Source organism: Coregonus clupeaformis, chromosome 17 (assembly GCF_020615455.1).
Source record: "Coregonus clupeaformis isolate EN_2021a chromosome 17, ASM2061545v1, whole genome shotgun sequence".
NCBI classification, from domain to species: domain Eukaryota; kingdom Metazoa; phylum Chordata; class Actinopteri; order Salmoniformes; family Salmonidae; genus Coregonus; species Coregonus clupeaformis.
In genome coordinates this window covers 11,937,750-11,961,246 of record NC_059208.1, presented here as the reverse complement: position 1 = coordinate 11,961,246, position 23,497 = coordinate 11,937,750, and the positions used below count along the sequence as shown (strand labels likewise).

Genomic DNA, 23,497 nt, shown 5'->3' with positions numbered 1-23,497 from the left:
GGGCTGTCGCTGGGCAATACGGACTTTCAGCTCCCTCCAAAGATTTTCTATTGGGTTCAGGTCTGGAGACTGGCTAGGCCACACCAGGACCTTGAGATGCTTCTTACGGAGCCACTCCTTAGTTGCCCTGGCTGTGTGTTTTGGGTCGTTGTCATTCTGGAAGACCCAGCCACGACCCATCTTCAATGCTCTTACTGAGGGAAGGAGGTTGTTGGCCAAGATCTCGCGATACATGGCCCCATCCATCCTCCCCTCAATACGGTGCAGTCGTCCTGTCCCCTTTGCAGAAAAGCATCCCCAAAGAATGATGTTTCCACCTCCATGCTTCACGGTTGGGATGGTGTTCTTGGGGTTGTACTCATCCTTCTTCTTCCTCCAAACACGGCAAGTGGAGTTTAGACCAAAAAAGCTCTATTTTTGTCTCATCAGACCACATGACCTTCTCCCATTCCTGCTCTGGATCATCCAGATGGTCATTGGCAAACTTCAGACGGGCCTGGACATGCGCTGGCTTGAGCAGGGGGACCTTGCGTGCGCTGCAGGATTTTAATCCATGACGGCGTAGTGTGTTACTAATGGTTTTCTTTGAGACTGTGGTCCCAGCTCTCTTCAGGTCATTGACCAGGTCCTGCCGTGTAGTTCTGGGCTGATCCCTCACCTTCCTCATGATCATTGATGCCCCACGAGGTGAGATCTTGCATGGAGCCCCAGACCGAGGGTGATTGACCGTCATCTTGAACTTCTTCCATTTTCTAATAATTGCGCCAACAGTTGTTGCCTTCTCACCAAGCTGCTTGCCTATTGTCCTGTAGCCGGCCCATCCCAGCCTTGTGCAGGTCTACAATTTTATCCCTGATGTCCTTACACAGCTCTCTGGTCTTGGCCATTGTGGAGAGGTTGGAGTCTGTTTGATTGAGTGTGTGGACAGGTGTCTTTTATACAGGTAACGAGTTCAAACAGGTGCAGTTAATACAGGTAATGAGTGGAGAACAGGAGGGCTTCTTAAAGAAAAACTAACAGGTCTGTGAGAGCCGGAATTCTTACTGGTTGGTAGGTGATCAAATACTTATGTCATGCAATAAAATGCAAATTAATTACTTAAAAATCATACAATGTGATTTTCTGGATTTTTGTTTTAGATTCCGTCTCTCATAGTTGAAGTGTACCTATGATAACAATTACAGACCTCTACATGCTTTGTAAGTAGGAAAACCTGCAAAATCGGCAGTGTATCAAATACTTGTTCTCCCCACTGTATATGTAATGGAAAATGGACACTGTCCATTTGCTGTACATTTGCAATATTAAACTGCACCTAACTAGTTGAAGATGGACACATTTTATACAGAAAATCACATAAAATCACAGATCACATAGAGCTCCTGCCTTAACAGATCCGCCTTAACACGCCTCAACTGGACCTATAACTTTTTTCTACAAAAACATATGTTTTTTATAATCACGAAGATGACGTTGTACGATTTCTCGTAAACTACGATAGTTAAATAGCTGGTTCCATTTTTTTCACGTGCAGCAGTCAAATTAGCGCTGTATTACCATTTTCGACCTTTAATCCCAGAAAATGTGCATTAACTCAAAGAGCATTGAAACCTCGACGCCATCTTGTTTTCAGGCTAAAAATACATCGGGCAGCCCCTCTGCTCACCGAGTTTCGTCTTTGAAGTCTGTTCCGTTTACGAGAAACGGCCATGTCCATTTGGCTGATGAAATGTCCATTTGCAATATGCTGCGGATCGCTACACTGTGGAATTGTCCGGTACTGCAAAAATAACCACAAAAAAAGAAACATCTATATCTCGGAAACGGAGTATCCTGGAAACTTTATTTCGTGACCCGAGGCCGTCGCCCAATTTTTAGCACACCCGCGGACGTCTAGTAAGGGACCGTCCATTTGCCATATGAAAACTCCCATTGATCATATGGCCCGTGCCGTTTGGGGCACTTATGTAGGTCTGGGCATTGACTAGGCCATTCCAAGACATTTAAATGTTTCCCCTTAAACCACTTGAGTGTTGCTTTAGCAGTATGCTTAGGGTCATTGTCCTGCTGGAAGGTGAACCTCCGTTCCAGTCTCAAATCTCTGGAAGACTGAAACAGGTTTCCCTCAAGAATTTCCCTTTATTTAGCGCCATCCATCACTCCTTCAATTCTGACCAGTTTCCCAGTCCCTGCCGATGAAAAACAACCCACAGCATGATGCTGCCACCACTATGCTTCACTGTGGGGATGGTGTTCTCGGGGTGATGAGAGGTGTTGGGTTTGCGCCAGACATAGCGTTTTCCTTGATGGCCAAAAATCTCTGACCAGAGTACCTTCTTCCATATGTTTGGGGAGTCTCCCACATGCCTTTTGGTGAACACCAGACGTGGTTGCTTATTTTTTTCTTTAAGCAATGTCTTTTTGCTGGCCACTCTTCCGTAAAGCCCAGCTCTATGGAGTGAACGGCTTAAAGTGGTCCTATGGACAGATACTCCAATCTCCGCTGTGGAGCTTTGCAGCTCCTTCAGGGTTATCTTTGGTCTCTTTGTTGGCTCTGATTAATGCCCTCCTTGCCTGGTCCGTGAGTTTTGGTGGGCGGCCCTCTCTTGGCAGGTTTGTTGTGGTGCCATATTCTTTCCATTTTTTAATAATGGATTTAATGGTGCTCTGTGGGATGTTCAAAGTTTCTGATATTTTTTTATAACCCAACCCTGATCTGTACTTCTCCACAACGTTGTCCCTGACCTGTTTGGAGAGCGCCTTGGTCTTCATGGTGCTGCTTGCTTAGTGGTGTTGCAGACTCTGGGGCCTTTCAGAACAGGTGTATACATACTGAGATCATGTGACACTTAGATTGCACACAGGTGGACTTTATTTATTTAGGGCTTCATAGCAAAAGGGGTGAATATATATGCATGCACCACTTTTCTTTTTTTTTTCTTTTTGAATTTGTTTAAAGAAGTTATTTTTTCATTTCACTTCACCAATTTGGACTAATTTGTGTATGTCCATTACATGTAATCCAAATAAAAATCCATTTAAATTACAGGTTGTAATGCAACAAAATAGGAAAAACCCGAAGGGGGATGAATAATTTTGCAAGGCACTGTAGATGAGTAAGGGACCCAGCACAGAGCCCTCGCGGATACCCTGTATAACTGCAGTGGAGTCTGAGGTGTAGCCACTGAGGGAGATGTAGCGGGTCCGGTTTGTAAGGTGTGATTGTAGCCAGGAGCAGTCAGAGCACATACATAAGTGATCCCTGCGAGGGTTGAACCCACGACTTTGGCATTGCTAGCTCCTTTCCCTTACCAGCTGAGCCACATCTTGCCTGACAACTCACCCTGAACTTAATTCTGCTGCTCTATTAAAGATTGCTACATACATTGTCTGAATCTGCCATCCTAAAAAACAAATTATTCAGCGATTGGATCATCTCTAACAAATCAGAGTATCAAAGTTGATAAAGTCGAAATGCAGGCTGGCTCTGGCCCAACCCATCAGTTTCTGGGACCAATCACAATGCTCAGAATTTGTTCGCATTCTAGAAATTGTAGGGGAGGGAGGCAAATCCAGACTCATGGTGGAGAAGAAACATCAGTTTGGCCAGAGCAATGTGGATGGTAGCCAGGCAAGAGCCACACAACACATTATTTATAATACATACACAAAAACAGAAGTCGGTCAGTAATAGTTTATTTTTCACTTTAAAGAAATACAAAATAAGACTAAATAGAAACTTTTAGACTGTTGTTCCAGGAAAAACAATGCATTTTACACAACCAAACATACCTACAGTAGTAGACTACGCTGAAATGCTGTTCATCGCTAGAACCGGCAATAGACTTAGAATGGAGAACCGGGTTCTCGACAATCACTTTGAAGCATTAATGAGAAGAATAGAATGATAAAGTACTGTAAAAGGAAACAAATAGGAATATAAAGAAATCAGGAAAGTCGTAAACACTGACGTGATCCCACATACATTTTATTGAAAACACAGACAATGTTTAGATCCAGCTAGGACCATTATGTTATCTGGGATCACAATGTCTGTCTGTGTGTCTCAAAATCACAGTGAGAGCATATCAGTTGTGGACATGCTTTCTTTCTTTACAATAATACAGTACTGTTGTGGACTTATTCCATTAAATGTAGCGTTACTGAAAGAGCTGACTGACACAAAATACACATTTTAGGCTTTTAAAATATGCCTAGAAACAATGCCTGAAACAAACCTTGTAGTCAAGTATGAATGGTACCCAGTTCGATAACGACATTCTTTTAAATCTTTTTTCCCTCTTTCTTACAAAACAGTAAAATCTAGCTTCAAACGTTCAAGTGCCTCAGAAATGTGCAACAAAAGTGCTTAAAGACAATCAAGCTAAAATTAGAGAACTCTTTCAAATGAACCACATTTTTCAAACTAAATCTAGTCAAAGCCAAACAAACTCGGAAAGTTCGTCTTCTCGCCTCCATTCAACACTTCCTTTAAATTAAAACGACTTACAATGAAAAACTCAACATACAATTAAGTTTGGTACAAAACACAAACGATTATATGCAGTTCTGATAGTCTTTTCTTGACATGAATCCCTTGATCAGAGTAGCCTGTAAAGTCTAGATGCTGTAGGCTAAAGTTTGAAGAGAGTGTCACACACACACCCACCCACCCAAGGAAGTGTAGAGTACAACTTCTTCCTGTTCCAAAGCTTCCTGGTATTCCCAGAAAGAGGAGATTCAAAAATCTCAATATTCGCCGGGATTGGAACATTGGCCGGTATTCCCGGGATGGGAACGTCAGTCAACATTCCTGGAACGCTTTTATTCCTAGGACTGTGTCCAGACCTCATTGGCCCAGGTGTAGTTGTGTCGGAGCCAGCGGCGTGCGGTGTGTGTGTCGACCGTGAACAGCTGTTCCTGACAAGAGTTGACCGCTTTGTAGTGGACGGTCAGTTTAGGGTTGGGGACGATCGCTGCAGAGAGGAGGCGACTGCCTGCCGCCAAGTACTCACTCTCACGGTCTCCTGTTCTGTAGAGGTAGAGCAGGGGAGAGAGACCCATTAGTATGTTTAGGTAACTGCCAGTCCTAGACACTCACTTTCAGTCTCCAGTCCTAAAGGAAAACGCATGCGGGCACACAAACACACATCTGCTCACCTCTTGAGTGTGATGATGATGGACTGTGGTGTGTCTGTTGTGTTGAGGATGGTTGTAGCGTTAAGGGTGAGGACCATCTCAAAGGCCAGAGCTAACTCCATCTCCCCCAGGGAACAGGGAACGGTCAGGGCTAGAGAGCCTGGCACGGACTTCACACCAGGGTAGTAGCCTAGACACAGGGCCTCTGAAACACAAACACACACTTACAACACACACTTGTCGCTTTCAAACTAGTGTTTTCTAATAAAAAAACAATATAAATCTTATTTTTGATTGAAAACAAAGCATGGTTATCTAGTGAGTAATAGACTCACGTTTGAAGAGAGCTCTAGCCCGTAGCCAGATGTTCTGCTTGCCCAGTTTGTGCAGCAGAGTGTGCAGCAGAGGAGGGTCCACAGCCAGGCTCTTAGACAACATGAAGTCCAGCGTGTCTGAGGCCACAGTCATAGTCTGTCTTTCCACACATGACTTGAGGTGACCATTGAACAGACAGCCGTAGATGGAGATGTCTGCTAGGTCTGGGAGAGAGGGTCACACACACACGGTTGGTGATGTCAAATAAATGTGCGACTCACTGGTGCCTCTCTTGGGCCAGGTAGGTTGGTGAGACGGTTGGGGTGTGTGTGTACCTGCAGGCTCCTTAAGACCAGGCAGGTTAGTGAGGACCTCCAGTGTGTCTCTGTGGGATGTTTTCTCAGCTAGTCGAACCAGAACTGTTGTCCTCTCCACTACGTCCTCCACCGAACACGGCCACACACACGAACTCAGGAACCACTCGTTCTCTACAACACACACACCAGAGGTCTGAAATATCACACACACACCTTGTTCAATCGCCTGAAACTTGATTACCTCTGTGTGTTTTAAATGTTTACCTTGGAGTGTGTGAATGTGAGAGAGCTTGTTCGTTACCTCGGAGAGTGTTGAGTGCCCCCTCTACACTGTCGCTGCTGAGGAAGAGTTCTGTAGCTATTGTGACCAGGCGACAGCGAGAAGCTCCATCCTCATTACCGAACAGTCCCTTCAGAGTGGAGTAGTTTACCTTTAACCTGGACAACACCTCCACCAGCTTCCGGCCCTTCACATACACAGAGAACATCCCACCTGGATCAGACTCGCATCCACACCAATATTACATACCACATCAGCTACACCAGCCTTTGACCTAGAGTGTGAGAGAAACACACACAGTTACCTTGGCCCATTGTTGTGTCTTGTGGTATCTGAACATGAGAGAGACTCCTATTCTCCCCAGGAAGCTCTTGATCAGACCATCATCCCAGTCCTCTGTCTCCTGGTACACTGGAACAGAGGAGAAAACTAACTTCTGAAGAAAAATAAAAACGCAACAATTTCAACAGTTTTACTGAGTTACAGTTCATATAAGGAAAATCTGTCAATTGAATAAATTCATTAGGCCCTAATCTATGGATTTCATATGACTGGGAATGGGCACAGCCATTGGTGGGCATAGGCCCAACCACTTGGGAGCAAGGCCCACCCACTGGTGGCTTATCTCAGACGATCCCGCAGGTGAAGAAGCCGGATGTGGAGGTCCTGGGCTGGCGTGGTTCCTCGTGGTCTGCGGTTGTGAGACCGGTTGGACATACTGCAAATTCTCTAAAACGGCGTTGGAGGCAGCTTATGGTAGAGAAATGAACATTCAATACTCTGGCAACAGCTCTGGTGGACATTCCTGCAGTCAGCATGCCAATTGCACGCTCCCTCAAAACATGAGAAGTCTGTGGCATTGTGTTGTGTGACCAAACTGCACATTTTAGAGTGGCTTTTTATTGTCCCCAGCACAAGGTGCACCTGTATAATGATCATGCTGTTTAATCAGCTTCTTGATATGCCACACCTGTCAGGTGGATGGATTATCTTGGCAAAGGAGAAATGCTCACTAACAGGGATGTAAAAACATTTGTGCAAAACATTTGAGAGAAATAAGCTTTTTGTGCGTATGGAACATTTCTGGGATCTTTTATTTCAGCTCATGAAACCAACACTTTGCATGTTGCGTTTATATTTTTGACCAGTATAATATCATCCCAGTCCTCGGTCTCCTGGTACACTGGAACAGGAGACAAACTAATACATTCTTATTCATACATTATCAATGCTCACAGACCTGTGTCTGTCTCTGTAGTGTCTCACCTGTCTCAGTGAAGGAGGCAAAGGGCAGGGCCAGTCTGTCTTTGTCCCCCTCGAGCAGCGCTATGGCAACGCAGCCGCTGAAGTGCTGTAATTCGACAAGGCTTCTGTGGGAGTGGCATATGGAGCGGAAGACTACGCCCAACCTCCCCCAGTCCTCCTGCTGGGAACACAACTAGAGGGAGGGAGGGAAAGAGTGGAGGAAGAGGTGAGAGAAATGTGCCAACATTTTTACATTTAGATCAAAACAAGCAACAGAACTAGCAGAGAGAGACCGAAAAATAAAGAAAGTAATGGAGAGATCTCACTGCCACCTCCACGAGACCGTGGGCCAGACTCAGCGCTTCAGGAGTGGGCGCTTCAGTGGTCGTCGACCTGGAGCGATGGACACATCAAACAGCCAATCAACCAACACCAATGACAAGATTACACCTGGGGTGTGTTCAGTACAGAAAAACAGTGTGCTGTGTTCAGTACAGAAAAACGGTGTGCAACGTTAAAAATCAACGGAAACAGTACTGGACGACCAGTTGAATAACAGTGTGATTATATGGCGGCCCAGAGGGAGATTGTGTATGGTGCATGAGTTTTGCGATTTCAAGATGGCCACAACCATTTTGATCAGCCTAGCGTCCTTTCCAGGGGGGTGTACTTGTACAACAAGCGGTCTCACGCTACAGAAACAGGAGATCTGCTCCTAGGAGCCGAAGGCTACTTACTTTATATTGATCAGGCGACACCTCGCCACACCCCACCAAACGTGCCTCAAAGGCTTTTGAAGAATGGTGCGCACCGTTTTGGGGAAAAGTGTTGTTCAGTACAAACCGCCACGCAACGTAGTAAACTTTAATCGAACTGAACGTACCCCTGGGTTGCTCAGCCAGTCCCAAAACAGCTCCCAGCACGGGCTTGGGTTGCCAGGTACAGGACTGACCCAAAGGTGTGTGTGTAAGATGTATGTAAAGTGTGTGTAAGATTAAGATAGACTCACCTGTGGTTGCCAGGTTTGGTTGTGTAGTTGCCAGGTGAGTCTGTTGGGTGGTGTTGTGGCGACTGAAGGAACATGTGTAGGACACGCTCACATTGGTCCACATTTAACCCCAAGCCTGCATCTACCATCTGAACTCACACCATTTAGATCAGCAGGTCATACTCAAAACGTAATACAAATAAAACTGACATCAAAGAACAAGTCAGCTTCAGTGCGCACACACACCAGAGGAGGCTGGTGGGGGGAGCTATAGGAGGTAAGGCTCATTGTAATGGATGGAATGGAATAAATGGAACGAAGTCAAACATGGTTTCTATATGTTTGATACCGTTCCATTTATTATATTCCAGCCATTACAATGAGCCTTTCCTCCTATAGCTTATCGCACAAGCCTCCACTGACAGACAGACACACCTTAGTACCTTAGAGGTGAGTTGAATAAGCTCAGGTAAAACGGATTGGTCTTTCTCCCTCACATAGTCAAACAGAGCCAGGAGAAACGCTGGACTGGGCTAGATGGGGGAGAGAGGGCGAAAGAGAGGAGTGGGACATAGTCAAATAATATAAGTTTGCGTTGCTGACTACTAGGGGTGTAACGGTACACGTATTCGTACCGAATCGTTCGGCACGGGGACCTTGGTTTGGTTCACACCGTGAACTAGTACTGTACGATGTCTAGTGGTGGTGGTCGATAAACCAGAATTGGAGGATACTCCATAATCGTTTAAATCTCCAGTTTGGCTTCACAGTAGATTACACCAGGTCTATACGGAACTGGTCTAGTTGTAATTGGTCCGTTCGGAACGGGTCTCTCTATAATTTTTATTTATTTATGCATATCGGGCCCGGGTGGGAAATCCCCAGGTCCATTTCGGAATGGGTCCAACTTTTTGGAGCCGTGAAGACCTCTACTTGAGAGGCCCAACATAATGATCCCTGTCACAACATACAATCAAATCTAATTTGATTTAGTCACATGCGCCGAATACAACACGTGTAGACTTTATCGCGAAATGCTTACTTACGAGCATTTTCCCAACAATGCAGAGATAAAAAGTAAGAAAAATGTGCTAAAAATGTAAAAGGAAATAGTAACACAATAAAATAACAATAATGGGAGGCTATATACAAGGAGTACCAGTACCGAGTCAATGTGCAGGGATACGAGGTAGTTGAGGTAATATGTACATGTAGGTAGGGGTAAAAGTGACAAGGCAATCAGGATAGATAATAAACAGAGTAGCAGCAGTGTTGGTAGTTGAGGTAATATGTACATATAGATAAACAGAGTAGCAGCAGTGTTGGTAGTTGAGGTAATATGTACATGTAGGTAGGGGTAAAGTGACTAGGCAACAGGATAGATAATAGACAGTAGCAGCAGCATGTGTGTGGTTTGTGTGTGTTCGTACCAGTAGGTTGTGGGCGGTGCTGACGTGCAGCACTGTGATGATGTCAGACAGAAAGCCAGCTTTGAGCAGAGCGGCCAGGAGAGAATTCAGGACCAGAGGGGTGTGGTAGACACCTGGAGGACAGGACTGGTAGTACGACCTAAACACTGACACTGAAGGGAGCGATGGGGGGAAAGGAGAGACAAGACACAGAGCGCAAGAGAGAGAGCAGGTTGAGAGCAGGACAGTGAAGGGTGAGAAAGATATCAGACAGAGGTAGATTCATGAACAACACAGATCGATGTCTGAGGAGCAATCAGCACTACAATTTCATTAAACATACACACACACTAACCTGCCCGCTGCAGACAGACAGGGTTGGAAGACCTGACAAACCTCAGCACCGTCTCCACACAGAACTAGAAGAAAATAAAACGCATGAAATAGTCAAGACATAAAACTCACATGGAAGGAATTCACAAGCCAACCAATGTACACTATCACATCTGTTAATCCTTCCACTTGGCATGAACATGACTACCAAAGCTCAAGCAGAGGGTGCTCTTACACCAGCAGAGTGCTATCAATTTGGACTACAGCTCAATTTCTTTTCCATAGCAAAATGTTTTTGCTATGCTGGGCCCTAATGAACAGGACCCAAGTGATTGTTGGATAAAGATTTTTTAATGTTTTTGCTACGCTGGGCCCTAATGAACAGGACCCAAGTGATTGTTGGATAAAGATTTGTAAATGTTTTTGCTACGCTGGGCCCTAATGAACAGGACCCAAGTGATTGTTGGATAAAGATTTTAAAATGTTTTTGCTATGCTGGGCCCTAATGAACAGGACCCAAGTGATTGTTGGATAAAGATTTTTAAATGTTTTTGTTACGCTGGGCCCTAATGAACAGGACCCAGGCAGTAGCAGCCTACCTTCTCGTCCCCTTTCTTGGGCACATGGAGGAACCAACAGGTCTTATGGAAACAGTCCGACATGCTGAAATAATACTTGCAATACTGAGGGAGGAGAGAGGGAGGGAATGGAGGAGGGAGGGAGGGAATGGAGGAGGGAGGGAGGGAATGGAGGAGATAATTCATCAAAGCAGTTTTTTTTAAACTGATAACTACGACACTCACAATTCATAAAAGTATATTTGTATAAAGACAAATATGAGCAGTAGTTTTATTATGAGAGGTAGTTACACTGTCAAAGTGTCTTTGAGGGCCGGTGTCTGGTGCCGCTGGGTCTTTACATGGGGCTGTGGAACAACACAGGAGTCAGTTCTTTCTGCTTTCTCAACGGCTTCCCATCAAAGCTGTACAGATACAAGTTTTCATTATGTATTGTGGATGTCGTGTGTGTGTGTTCCCCCTCACCGTTGCACCAGGAGTCCCCAGTCATCAGATAAGGCAGTGTGCTCTTAAATGAGTTCAGAGTCTGGATGGCCTGGGCCCTGCAACACACCATCACCACCATAATCATCATTCTCCTTCACCACTACCCTCATCAACCACCACAACCATCATCATCTCACTGATAGAAGTGCAGTGGTATACATAAACCAATATCATGAAAGGAATGAAGTCTTGATGAACAGCACACTAGCGTTGCAGAGAGAGCAGTAGAGGTGTAGTGTTTATGTTCGAGTTGGCCTACATGATGTAGTGCGTTGTGGTGGTCAGTGGAACGGTCAGGTACCTCTCAGAGATCTCTTCCTTCATAGGGCTGTAGTTGTAGTCGCAGTCAGTTCCACCCTGCTCAAACACACAATACAGCAACGTCACAATTTTACTTATTCAAAAGCAGTTTGTTTCCTGAATTGACCCCAATCGTGCTTTATGCTATGAGCATCCCTCCCTTTGCATATATAGATATATCTGTAAATTGTAGATCCTCACCGTACTGTAAATCAGTTTATACTTCAGAGTTTTGTTTACATTTACATTTTAGTCATTTAGCAGACGCTCTTATCCAGAGCGACTTAGTTAGTGAGTGCATACATTTTTCATACTGGCCCCCCGTGGGAATCGAACCCACAACCCTGGCGTTGCAAGCGCCCTGCTCTACCAACTGAGCTACAGGAGGGTCACTGTATTTATATTGTATATTCTATGTGTCTGTATTCTGTTTGTACAACGTCTATTGCTGGCAGCACCTATTCACGGAGTCAAATTCTGGGTATTTGTAAATGTACTTGGCGAATAAAGTGATTCTGATGCTATGAGCTGACCTGGTCTGGATGTAATGCGTGTAGAGTAGGGGGCCAGCTGTTGCTGTGGACCAGGGCAGGCTTAGGGTTGGGGCTGGCTACAGGTCTCCAAGATCGCCCTGCACTCTCCTCATCTAAACCCACACACATTAAAAATAGGTTTACAATCTCTCATATTAAAGGTAATTATTGACCGACAAAAACAGAATTATCAGAATTTCCCACTAGTAGGTTTTCAGTTTATATTGTGATGTGTGTGTGTGTGTGTGTGTGTGTGTGTGTGTGTGTGTGTGTGTGTGTGTGTTAGCACATTTCTATTGACCCTTTTAGAGGCACAAACCTTTAATGTGGATAATTATTCTCTGGTCGGTCTTAGAACCAGGAGGCCCATCTGTACCAGTGGTGGAGCTATAAGACAAAACAGAGAGAGAGAGAGATCATTTTCACAAAGTCCTGTATAAGAAGTAGCTAACTAATGGACTTCCAATCTTATTTCCAAATTCAAACCTAACACGATCATACCCTTTCTCAGTGGCCCATGAGGGACCTGCACCCCTGAGTGGTAGGGCTCTCCCTGCCCCGATGGTGGTCCTGGTTCTAGGGCCCCTTCCTCCCCTGGTTGACCCCGGCCTCGGGTCACTGTCCTGGGGCACGCTGCCAAACAGCTCTGGGTCATCCAGGAGAACATCCACAACAAGGATGTCCTGCTCGTAGGCTGTGAACTCGTCCAAGAGGTCAGCTTTGGGGTCGCTAGCCAGCTTGACCTTTGACCCTGCCCTGACCTCTATTTCCTGGTGTTGAGTGGGTGACCCGAAAGAGGAAGGAGTGCCGGCTTCCTGGTTCTCAGACATGACCTTAGTACAGGAGGTGGACTGATTATGATGGTCGGCATCATCATCATCATCATCAGTACAGGGTTGGGTTTTAACAACAGGCTCTAGTCTCCCATCTCCAGAAGACTGTGATTGCCCCTCTTCACCACATGTCCCATCATCTTCATCTCTACCATCATCCTCTTCATCTTCATCAGTGGAGGAGGCCTGGGCCTGTGTTCGAACACCTACTGCACTCGACAACTTCTCTTTCTGATCTACACTGTCATCATCCTTATCATAGTCCTCTTCTGAGTAGCTCGGTGTCTGCAGCATCAGGCGTGTTATGCACAGCACCGAGGTTTGACCTCCAGGAATCCCAGGCAGCCCATGGGCGAGGGTACTGATCATGGCCAACTCAGCCCCTCCCTCTTTGGGCTTGCTGAGCGGCGAGCTCCCCTGTCTGCTCTTCTGCTCTGAACGCTGCTGCTCCTGCTTCTCAGGGCTGGAGGACTCACTGCCTGGCAAAACCAAAACCTCCAGTTCATCCGCTCTTTCATCTCCACTCTGAGCCGCCTCTCCTTCCATTTCATCCCCCTCTCCTCTTCTCTGCACCTCCATTCCCTCTCCCTTTCTTTTTTCTTGAGGCAGAAGAAGAGAGGAGCTGGATGAGAGAAAGGAGGATACAGCTGAACGACAGGAGAAGTCTGGTGGAAGAGGGGACGACTCTGCTGAGTGAAATGAGTCTGTCTCACTGTTCACAGCTGACGGGGAGGAGGTTGCATTGAACATAGGACACAGGTGAGGCTGAGGCTTCCTCCTAGGAGAGGAGGGTGGAGGGGAGGAGGGAGTAGGAGAGGAGGAGGGAAGGGAGGATGGATTAGGAGAGCAGGATGTATGGGACATCTCCATGTTTCGGGATGCAGATGTGAAACTCAGAGGAGAGGGGGTGGAGGCTGTGTCTATGTCCATGTCACTACCGAGGCCTATAGGAGAGGGGGTGGAGGCTGTGTCTATGTCCATGTCACTACCGAGGCCTATAGGAGAGGGGGTGGAGGCTGGGTCAGGTGAGGGGGTGGAGAAGTGGGTGGTGTCCGTCTTACCGCCGCCACTGACTTTAGGTGGAGAAAAGGTTGAGACAGAGTCCGTTTTAGGTGGCGAGAGGCTAGAAACGGTGTCTGTGTCAGTTTGAGAAAGGCTGGAGGAAACAGAAGGCGCTGTATCAGTCTCAGTCTGGTCTTTGGATAGGGTGAGGAGGGTGGAAGTTTTGGGTGGAGGGGAGGTGAAAGCTTTGTTGCAATGGAGACCCCTAGTTCTGAGTTGGGACTGTGGCTTCTTCTTACACAGGGGAAGGAGGGATGGGTACGCCTTGCTCGAAGTGTCAGGAAAGCGTAAACAATATGTCACGCTCTCATCCTCCTCTTCTCCTCCTATTCCGTTCCTCACGTCTTTCTCTTCTCCTTCCATCATGTTTCCCTCTCCCTCTTTTCCATCTGCCTTCATCCCATTCCTATGACCCGAGACCTGGTAGCTTGTCTGTGGAGTGTATTCAGAGAGTGTACAGTGAGAGGGAAGAACTGTGGTTCTCTCAGCCCTCACCAGTGAGTCTCCATTTCCGTTCACCAGGGCTCCATTAACACAGCCCACAACTGATGACTCAGACTCCGCGGGGGGTGTCCGTGTTCCATTAGCGTCGAGGACTGATGATGTCACAGAGAGTGACAGTGCAGAATCAGGTTTGGGGAAGGGCCAGGAGAGGTAGGTGCGTGCACAGGAAAGGTGCAGCCTCTTCATGTAGGCCACCACTCTACGACAGGAGAACAGGTCTTGGTCCTCAGTGTCGCTGTCTGAGTCTCCTTCCACTACGTTCTCCTCGGACCAGGGAGACAGCAGCCCGTTGGCAGGGGGCGCCAGTGACTTGTCACCTCCCTCGGGCCCTCCCCTCCGGCCACCATTTTGCGTCACCGAGTGGTGTAACCTCACAGGAGCGTCTGTAGCGTTGCTATGACTACGACTGACATCACTCGTGTGTAAATGCGGCGGGACGTCACATGGCATCCTACTGCCTCCGAGGGAAGCCGTAGCTATTCCAGAATTCCGTTCTGGTTCGTTTGGACTAGAATGTTTTTGCTCCTTTGTGTCTCCGTGGACATCTCCCAACCTCATCCGCTTAGCGACTGGCTTTCCTGTTTCTACGACATCACTTCCTGTTCCCGAGTCTTCAAGAATGCCTCCGTCACGCGTTCCAACCCCGCTCGACCCCCTGCTCACCTGCTGCTTACCTAGTAAAAGACAAGCAAAACCATTGGTGGAGGCTTCGGACGTCCCGCCCTTCGAGGCGGTGAGAGATGCAGAACAATTGGACTCAGTCAATCCATGCTCCCCAGTGTGCATGCACTGGTGATTTTCAGTCGGCGTCAGAAGCTGACCACTCTTCCCACACTGAGAACAGTGATGCGACTTCTTTCTACCAGGGCGCTCCCCAGTCTTCTCACTCCCATGGCTCCCTCTGCTGCGACAACTAGGCCCTAACAGACTAACTTCTCTCCGATAGTCCCGCTTGAAACAATGCACCACTTTGGAAGTCAGGAGCTGGGCAGGCAGCAGGCAGGAAAAGTCCCCAACCGAGATGTCACATACTTGAGCTACGTCACAGAGCTTGACCTTGGGGTAACTCCCTATCCAGATCACCAACTTCTTGGGGGCCTTAATGGTGGAGGTGAAGTTCTTCCTGGTTTTAACCCTGACCTTAGGCTGCTCAAGCCCTACTACTCTGCTGAGGACGCTGGCCCTGCCTCTGCCTGTCACTCCAACTGGCTCAACCCTGGGCAGCTTCCTTCTCTTAGGGGGCGTGTATTTAATGTCGCCACACAGGGCGCAGCACAAGGTTTTGACCACTCTCCTGACTGACCGCTGCAGACAGGATGGCGAGCTGACGGGGGGTTTGGGGCGACGGCGTGTAACAATGGGACTCCTATCAATATCTGGAAGCGGAGATGAACACTGTCAGTTGATGTATGTTTTTTTAGGCTAACTATGGGTGTATCTCAATAGTTTCAACTGGCATCCTCTCCTTGACTCCTCTCCTTCATTTAACCTCATTTGAATATTTAGAATAGGGGACAATAATATGGTGGACGCCTACCAGGAAAAGGCCTACACTTGTCCAGTTCTTTGACATCAGTGCAGATGAAGGGAAGGAGACGAGGGGAGAAAAGGAGACAAGGAAGTCACTTTCCACTATTGAGTTGCAACCTATTGGCTAAGTAGTCTGATAATGCATCTACTTCAACCAATGACATATATTAACCCTGGATTGCTGTTTTTTTTTTCTTTCTTTTTTTTTCGGGGGATGGATCAGCTTAATATTGCAGATAGATTGTATCTTCTATCAATGTAATTGTCTGCATCACTTCCAATCCCCCATGTTTTTATTTATATATATATATATATATATATATATATATATATATATATATATATATATTCCCCCTTTATTACTTTTCAACCCCACCATCCTTTCCCTACTTGGAGTAAATTAGTGAACAACAACGCCCAGGCCTCTACTTCCGGTCTATACTTACTATCTACACCTTATGGACAGAGTTAATTTTACAATAATTCTATATCTATATATATATAAAAAAATATATATTTATTTATTTTTTGCTCCTGAACTTCTTCTACTCTCAACCTCTCCGATCATTTTCATGATGTCCATCCGGTTTGCTTCTAAATGCCATATCTTTCTAACTGTGCTCTTTCCCAAAAGCTCCCAACATACAACCTATATACTTATTATGGACACAGTATGCTTACATTATTAGCTATCTTTGTTATTATTTGTTGTTATTTGTTATTAGTCCCATCCTTCAACTCTATTCAATACCTCCCATCTATCTCTTAACACCATCCATATAGGATTTCTATTTGCCATATATATTTCAACCGTACTGTGATGTTTTACAAAAGTTCTGAACCTTTCTATTCTCATTGCTTCTACAGATTGTGAATTAAAAATAAACATTTTTGCTAAAAGTATTATTATATTATTGATTGATTGACTATGACTTTTCAGATCACCCAGTAATGCTATCTGCAAGGTTAGTTCCAGATAAATATTGCAATCCTTTAGCCATTCCTGGACCTGTGTCCAAAAACAAGCTACAAATGGACAGAACCAAAACAAATGATCTAATGATTCTATCTCTTCACAGCAAAATCTGCAGAGCTGGGAAGATTGTATCCCCCATATAAATAACATTCTATTGGTAGCAAGAATTTTATATAATAATTTAAATTGAAAGATTCTAATTTTTGAATCCGGTGTCGTTTTTGCGTGTCAGTTCATAAACACTATGCCATGGGATCGGTACGTCAAAGATCTCTTCCCAACTATTTTGCAATCTATATGGGACTGCTGTCAATCCTTTGGTCCTTAAGTGAAACTGATATACTTTTTTATTTATCACAGTTTTCCTTAACCAATTATGTTCTTTAATGCAAGGCCGACAGACAAGTTCCTTACTTTCTCCCCCTTCAACTTTCCTCTTCCACTTTTGCGGTAAGGCTGCAATTATTTGGTTGTAATTTTGGGTAGAGCAGACATTTCCATATGTTTTTGTTAGCTGCATGTGCGACATAACTCCACCAGTCCTACCGATGATATCATTTACGAAGATTATACCTTTTTTAAACATTCTGTCAAAAAATAAAGGTTTTTTGTCAATTAGTATATTTGAATTTAACCACAATATTTGTTGCATTATTTGTTCTGTCGTTTCTGGAGGATTAAATTGAAATTGCAACCAACTTTCTATGGCTTGTTTTAGAAATAGTGACATTTGGGAGATTATTTCCTTTTCAAATAACTGAAAGTGAGAGGTTGTAATCTGAATAAAGGGAAAAAGGCCTTTCTTGAACAGTGGGTGAGACAATCTTACTAATTTGCTTGAGAACCAGTTCGGATTTAAGTATAACTTTTGGATGACTGAAGATTTTAGTGATAGGTCTAATGCTTTAATATTTAATAATTTCTGTCCTCCGAATTCATATTCATTATATAAATATGCTCTTTTAATTTTGTCTGGCTTGCCGTTCCAAATAAAATTGAATATTTTTTTCTCATATAATTTAAAAAACTGTTTGCTAGGCGTAGGCAAGACCATAAGCAAATAGGTAAACTGGGATAATACTAAAGAGTTAATCAGGGTGATTTTTCCACAAATTGACAGGTATTTTCCTTTCCATGGTAGTAAGATCTTATCTATTTTTGCTAACTTTCTATTAAAATTTATTGAAGTGAGATCTTTTATTTCCTTTGGGATATGTATTCCGAGTATATCCACATCACCATCAGACCATTTTATTGGTAAACTACATGGTAATGTAAAAATGTTATTTTTTAGTGATCCAATACGTAATATAGTACATTTGTCATAATTTGGTTTTAATCCAGAGAGGTTAGAAAATGTATCTAGATCCTCTATGAGGCTGTGGAGGGATTCTAGTTGTGGATCTAAAAGAAAACATGAATCATCTGCGTACAATGACACCTTTGTTTTTAAGCCCTGTATTTCTAATCCTCTGATATTATTATTGGATCTGATTTTAATAGCTAACATCTCGATGGCCACAATAAATAGATATGCCGATAGTGGACAACCTTGTTTCACTCCTCTTGACAGTTTGAAACTTTCTGAGAAATAGCCATTATTTACTATTTTACACATAGGGTTACTATACATGATTTTGACCCATTTTATAAGAGATTCTCCAAAATTGAAATGCTCCAGGCATTTATATATAAATTCCAGTCGAACTTTATCAAATGCCTTTTTCGAAGTCTGCTATGAATAGCAGGCCTGGTTTCCCATATTTTCCATAGTGTTCTATTGTTTCCAATACTTGCCTTATATTATCTCCAATGTATCTTCCATGTAAAAAACCTGTCTGATTAGAATGAATAATATCCGACAATACCTTTTTAATTCTATGCGCTATACATTTTGCTAGGATTTTTGCATCACAACACTGAAGTGTAAGGGGCCTCCAATTTTGTAAATGGACTGGATCTTTATATTTTCCACTTGTATCCTGTTTCAGTAATAATGAGATCAGACCTTCTTCTTGAGTGTCAGATAATCTACCATTTACATAGGAGTGGTTAAAACATGCTAATAACGGTCCTCTTAGTATATCAAAAAAGGTTTGGTATACCTCGATTGGTATGCCATCCAACCCTGGAGTTTTCCCGGACTTAAAGTCTTTAATTGCATCCAGAAGTTCCTCCTCTGTAATTTCACCTTCACATGAGTCTTTCTGTGTGGCTGTTAATTTGACATTATCAATAGGAAAAAAATCTCTACAATTAGCTTCAGTTAGAGGAGATGGAGGCGACTGAAAAGAAAACATATGATTAAAATACTTTGTTTCTTCCTTCAAAATATCATTAGGTGAATTATGGGTGACTCCGTCAATTGTAACCAGTTTCATTAAGTTATTTTTGGTAGCATTCCTATGTTGAAGATTAAAAAAGAATTTTGTGCATTTTCCCCCATATTCCACCCTGGATTGCTGTTGCTATGTATTGGCCATTGAGAGGCTTTGACATCACCGGTTGGCTATATTGGCACTCCTTAGTAGGAGTAGTCCTCCATAGGAATGAATGGAATTCTACATTATTTCAATTAAATGTTTCAAGGCCAAAATTACATGTATTTAAGCATTTTTGTTGTAGTGGGGACAGTAACATTAGTAATCTAAAAAAAATACTTTAAGGAAAATGTTTGTATATTTTTTTGTATGTTTTATTTGTATGTTTAGCTCACATAATATAATTTAAAATTATGCATTAAAGTGTCTAATAGAATAAACGTGTCAAAAATGTAGACATTGTAGAGTGTTGCAAAGATGGCTGCGCGGTGGCTTCAATACAGCGCCCCCTGTCAGTCATCGAGGGTTTATACACATTGACTTCAACTCATTTTACCATAAATCACGTTGTGATTAATTGGAATCTAGCTAACATCATTGCACATAAGCTAGTACTACTACTAAAACTAACATACCATGCCAGTTACAATCAATTGAAATCAGGCTCAAACGTTATAAAAGTTACAACTAGATAACTTTTCATGGGTTGATCAAAGCTGAATTACACCTAGAGAGACTTGTCAATGCATTAATGGTCTAGCTACTGTGTTACTTCCATGAAATACAAATTCATGCAACTTGAACGCTATCTAGCCAGTTAGCCATGGCATGTGAAAGAAATGCCTGCTAGTCATCAACTGTCTCCTGGCAAGCAAGAAATGCAGACTGCGTGGAGCACTGCATTCATAATGTAATTTTGGGTCGACAAGGTAACAGACATTCCAGAAGCAACAGCTAGCCTCAACATTGACATTCAATCATTGCTGAAAGTAGAGTTGGCGCCAGAGTGTGCGGTACTGATAACAAGCCAGCTAGCTAGCTAGCTAGCTAGCTTAAATGCTAGTGGGCTAGCTAGCTAGACCGAGCATGTTGAGGCAGGCAAGCTTGCATATGAAACCAGTCAATCACATTATCGATGTAGTGCTCCATTCAATACGGTAAAATTGTAATAAATTAATCTTACTTGAAATCCCATTAAGTAGAGAGAATGCACTTTTTACGGCGTGGCCAGAATCCACTTCGATAGGTTCTGCAACTCTTCGTTCTGTACCTGCACTTGTAGCTGACGTTGCAGATCGAAAGTTTTCAACTTCAAACTTTCCTTCCCTCCCTTGCTCTTTTCGCAGTTTCAAAGCAGCACTCACCCGGTTATTTGCGGCAACATTGGTTCTTTTTCGTGACTGAGCAGGAGACTGCTCTTCAACTGCCTTGTCTGGCTCTAAACAAGAGACGTTCCTCTTGCGCTCTATTGATCGCGTTCTTCTCTGCACAGATTTTCTAGTTGTCTTGGTCAATGTCGCTGGCGGCTTGCCAGCAGCAAAATCTCGAGTTTTGACAGCTGCACGGCTCGCTCTCACGCTGGACTTCACCAATAGGTCGCTCTTTATGTAATAAGAAACGTGCCTATAAATTTTACCCTGGGAAATTGACTGGTTAAAAGTATTGGTTCTATCAGTCAGTTTGTTGTTGGAGCCCCCTCTGCCAAAGCACACCGCAGCCTGCAACATAATTATTTATTGTGCCCCGCTGTCACCCCATTCGGCCTAGTTGCAGATTTACTTATCGTGTGAGGTCCCCCGACTTTAGCCTGGACATATTTGCTTCTAGTATATGGCCCATCTACTTTCACCTCAAAAGTGATTCCCAGTGCTCAATTGCCCATTGTATTTAAAATAATTTCTCTTGGACAGCGCCATACCTTCACATTCAGTCAATGGTGGTGACCTCTGTTCCCCACTGTCTGCTGGCACCGCAGTTGTTTTTTCCACAGCTGTCTGACTCGCAAGGTGCCCTTTTTCTGTCCCCAAGTATGGGGGGAAATTATGATTTTCGGATTTCAAGACTGAGGATTCAGTGTTCCCCAAAACAGAATCATCCTTCGTTTTCACTTCGCTGTTTTGTAAAGAGCATTCCAGTGTTTTCCGGATGCGTTTAGGATCGCCATGTGTTTCGCCGGTGGCTTGGTGCAACACATTGAAGGGCCGTCTCCGTCTGGGCACGCTTGGCAGTCCATTATTGCCTTCAACTTTCAGCACGTTTCTATTTAATTTTACCCTCCCTGTAGATGGGGGCATGGTCGCATTTCAGAGCTATTTTATCAGTGAACAGTGAAAATATTTAATTTGCAGTTTTCTCGAATGCCATTCGAGTTTGGTCAACTTTGCTGAAAAATCTGTTCGAAAGGTACCTTTGATAGAAAAAATCTAAACCAAAATTGGTGTCACTTCTCACGAATAAACTTAACTTAGGCCACGGGAAATAGCATGCATGGACTAGAAGTATTTGTCGGCTGATAAATAACACAAATGTCAAATTCAGACTAGCTGAATGCGAAAATCGCCCCGTTCAATTTCGATGCAAACTCAGAATTAGTAGGGCTAAACAATAAGAATGTCACCGAAAATAGTAGCACTACACGTTTTGTTTACACAAATTCTGCTTACAAACAGCTCTGGTTTTAAACGTTGTTCTCCGTTGTCGTTAATTGAAAATGTGACGTAGAGCCTGTCCAGGCTAACGCTCCCTGCCTCATTTCCCATTTAAATCACACCTGCTGTTTCAGGGGAGCTTGATGCTATTCTACTGGGCATGCGCAAAGCCACGAACGTCTAGACATGAAGTCTGAATTTGCAGTTTGCGGATCTGTGATTTGTAGGCCTAATAATGCAAAGTGCAAGAGTTGAAAACGTGAAGATTTTCCGACATCGCTCTGATTTGATTTGTGGTCAAACTGACATCAAGTTTGTTAGATACTGTAGCCTAGGCTACATTTTTCGTTTAGTCTATCCTATGAGAAAAAGTCAAACATAATTAATAATTCAACAACAGATAGGCTATGAGTTTGAATGCTGAGCATGATCCCATTATTCAAAAGTTGTCGATGGATGCAAGTTAAAGCCCCAAACCAGAGAAGCTACTAGAACTATGCCTATACACCTCACATAGATTACATGGCTACAAAGACAAAATGGATACAACACAGGACTACAATGCAATACATCTTTATTGTCCATGAAAGGCAGTTTCACAAGACCATTGAATAATAATAAAAAAAAATATTAGGCAGAGATCTGTATATAATGACGAGATGCTCATGTCTCCGCCATAACAATAGGCAGATTTTGGTCAGATTTTGGCGAGAGCAAACGTCTCACTTCGTGTTTTCCTCTCTGTACTAGGATAGCTGTAGCCGACAATTAAATGATTTAATCATTATGTCAAACAAATCAAAGTGTATTGGCCACGTGCACAGGGTACAGTGAAATGCTTGTTTGCTAACTCTCCTCAACAATGCAGTACAATAACAACATCAATACAACAGTCCCAAAATTACAAGTAGTAATAGAACGTAGAAGAAAAAAAGGGTAATATAAACTATTATGAGAAGTATGTAGGCTACATGATAGAATATACAGTAGCCTATGATTGAGTTATACAAATGAAGACTGTTTAATACAAGTAGTAAAGGGAGTAAAGTGACTTGGTATAGCAGCATAAATAAATAGTAATAATAAATAGTAACAGCAGAGGTGAATGTGCGTGAGTGCGCGTGTGCGAGAGTGTATGTGTGTGTGTGTCTGTGTCTAGCAGGCCAGATAAGGGCCAGGTTGTGCCAGATTGTGTCACATTAACCTTGTATCCTCATTGACCTTTTGATTATTGTCCAGTCATGTGGTCGAGTGCTGCAAGTAAATACCTATTTAAGCTGCAGCTGTTTGCACAGTCAACTTACACACAGCCTATGGGCCGTCTGCAACACCCTACACTACCATTCCATTCCATTCCATATAACCACAACATACATTACACAACACTAGAGGTCAGGGATAGAGAGGGCCCCTTGTGTTGGGATGTAGCCGCCACCCTCTTCACTGCAGAGGCCACGGGTGAAAGGTATTTGACATATGTATTTAACCCAGCTCTGGAAGTCAGGGGTCAGGATTGAGGGGTCATAGGTGAGAGGTCAAGGAGAGACCCTGGTGTTGGGAAGTAGCCGGTCTCGTCACCACAGCGGCCTGATTCACAACACCAGCTGCCCCGCCCTACCAGACCTGACCAGTAGATGGTGCTCCAACTGCCCCGCCCTACCAGACCTGACCAGTAGATGGTGCTCCAACACCAAACACAG

At 44.0% G+C, this 23,497-nt stretch overlaps 1 protein-coding gene across 7 annotated transcripts; it reads right to left on the bottom strand.

Annotated features, from left to right (window-relative positions):
- Positions 1-3,680: 3,680 nt before the first annotated feature.
- topaz1 (testis and ovary specific TOPAZ 1) lies at positions 3,681-21,881 on the bottom strand. Of its 7 annotated transcripts, none has more exons than XM_041903424.1 (20): positions 21,068-21,881; positions 12,425-15,698; positions 12,243-12,310; positions 11,924-12,036; positions 11,350-11,447; positions 11,070-11,146; positions 10,896-10,951; positions 10,626-10,709; positions 10,049-10,112; positions 9,715-9,866; positions 8,728-8,817; positions 8,306-8,433; positions 7,623-7,689; positions 7,318-7,489; positions 6,356-6,462; positions 6,073-6,238; positions 5,790-5,942; positions 5,475-5,678; positions 5,161-5,344; positions 3,681-5,032 (listed from the first exon to the last, which is right to left on the bottom strand). In XM_041903424.1, the coding sequence occupies exons 1-20, from the start codon at positions 21,441-21,443 to the stop codon at positions 4,831-4,833; spliced, it is 5,835 nt and encodes a 1,944-aa protein (XP_041759358.1). In that variant the 5' UTR covers positions 21,444-21,881; the 3' UTR covers positions 3,681-4,830. The 7 variants fall into 7 exon arrangements, with proteins under 7 accessions (XP_041759358.1, XP_041759360.1, XP_041759354.1 ...); XM_041903426.1 differs by having other exon boundaries at positions 12,425-14,996; XM_041903420.1 differs by lacking the exon at positions 21,068-21,881 and adding an exon at positions 20,333-21,051.
- Between the last annotated feature and the right edge of the window lie 1,616 nt (positions 21,882-23,497).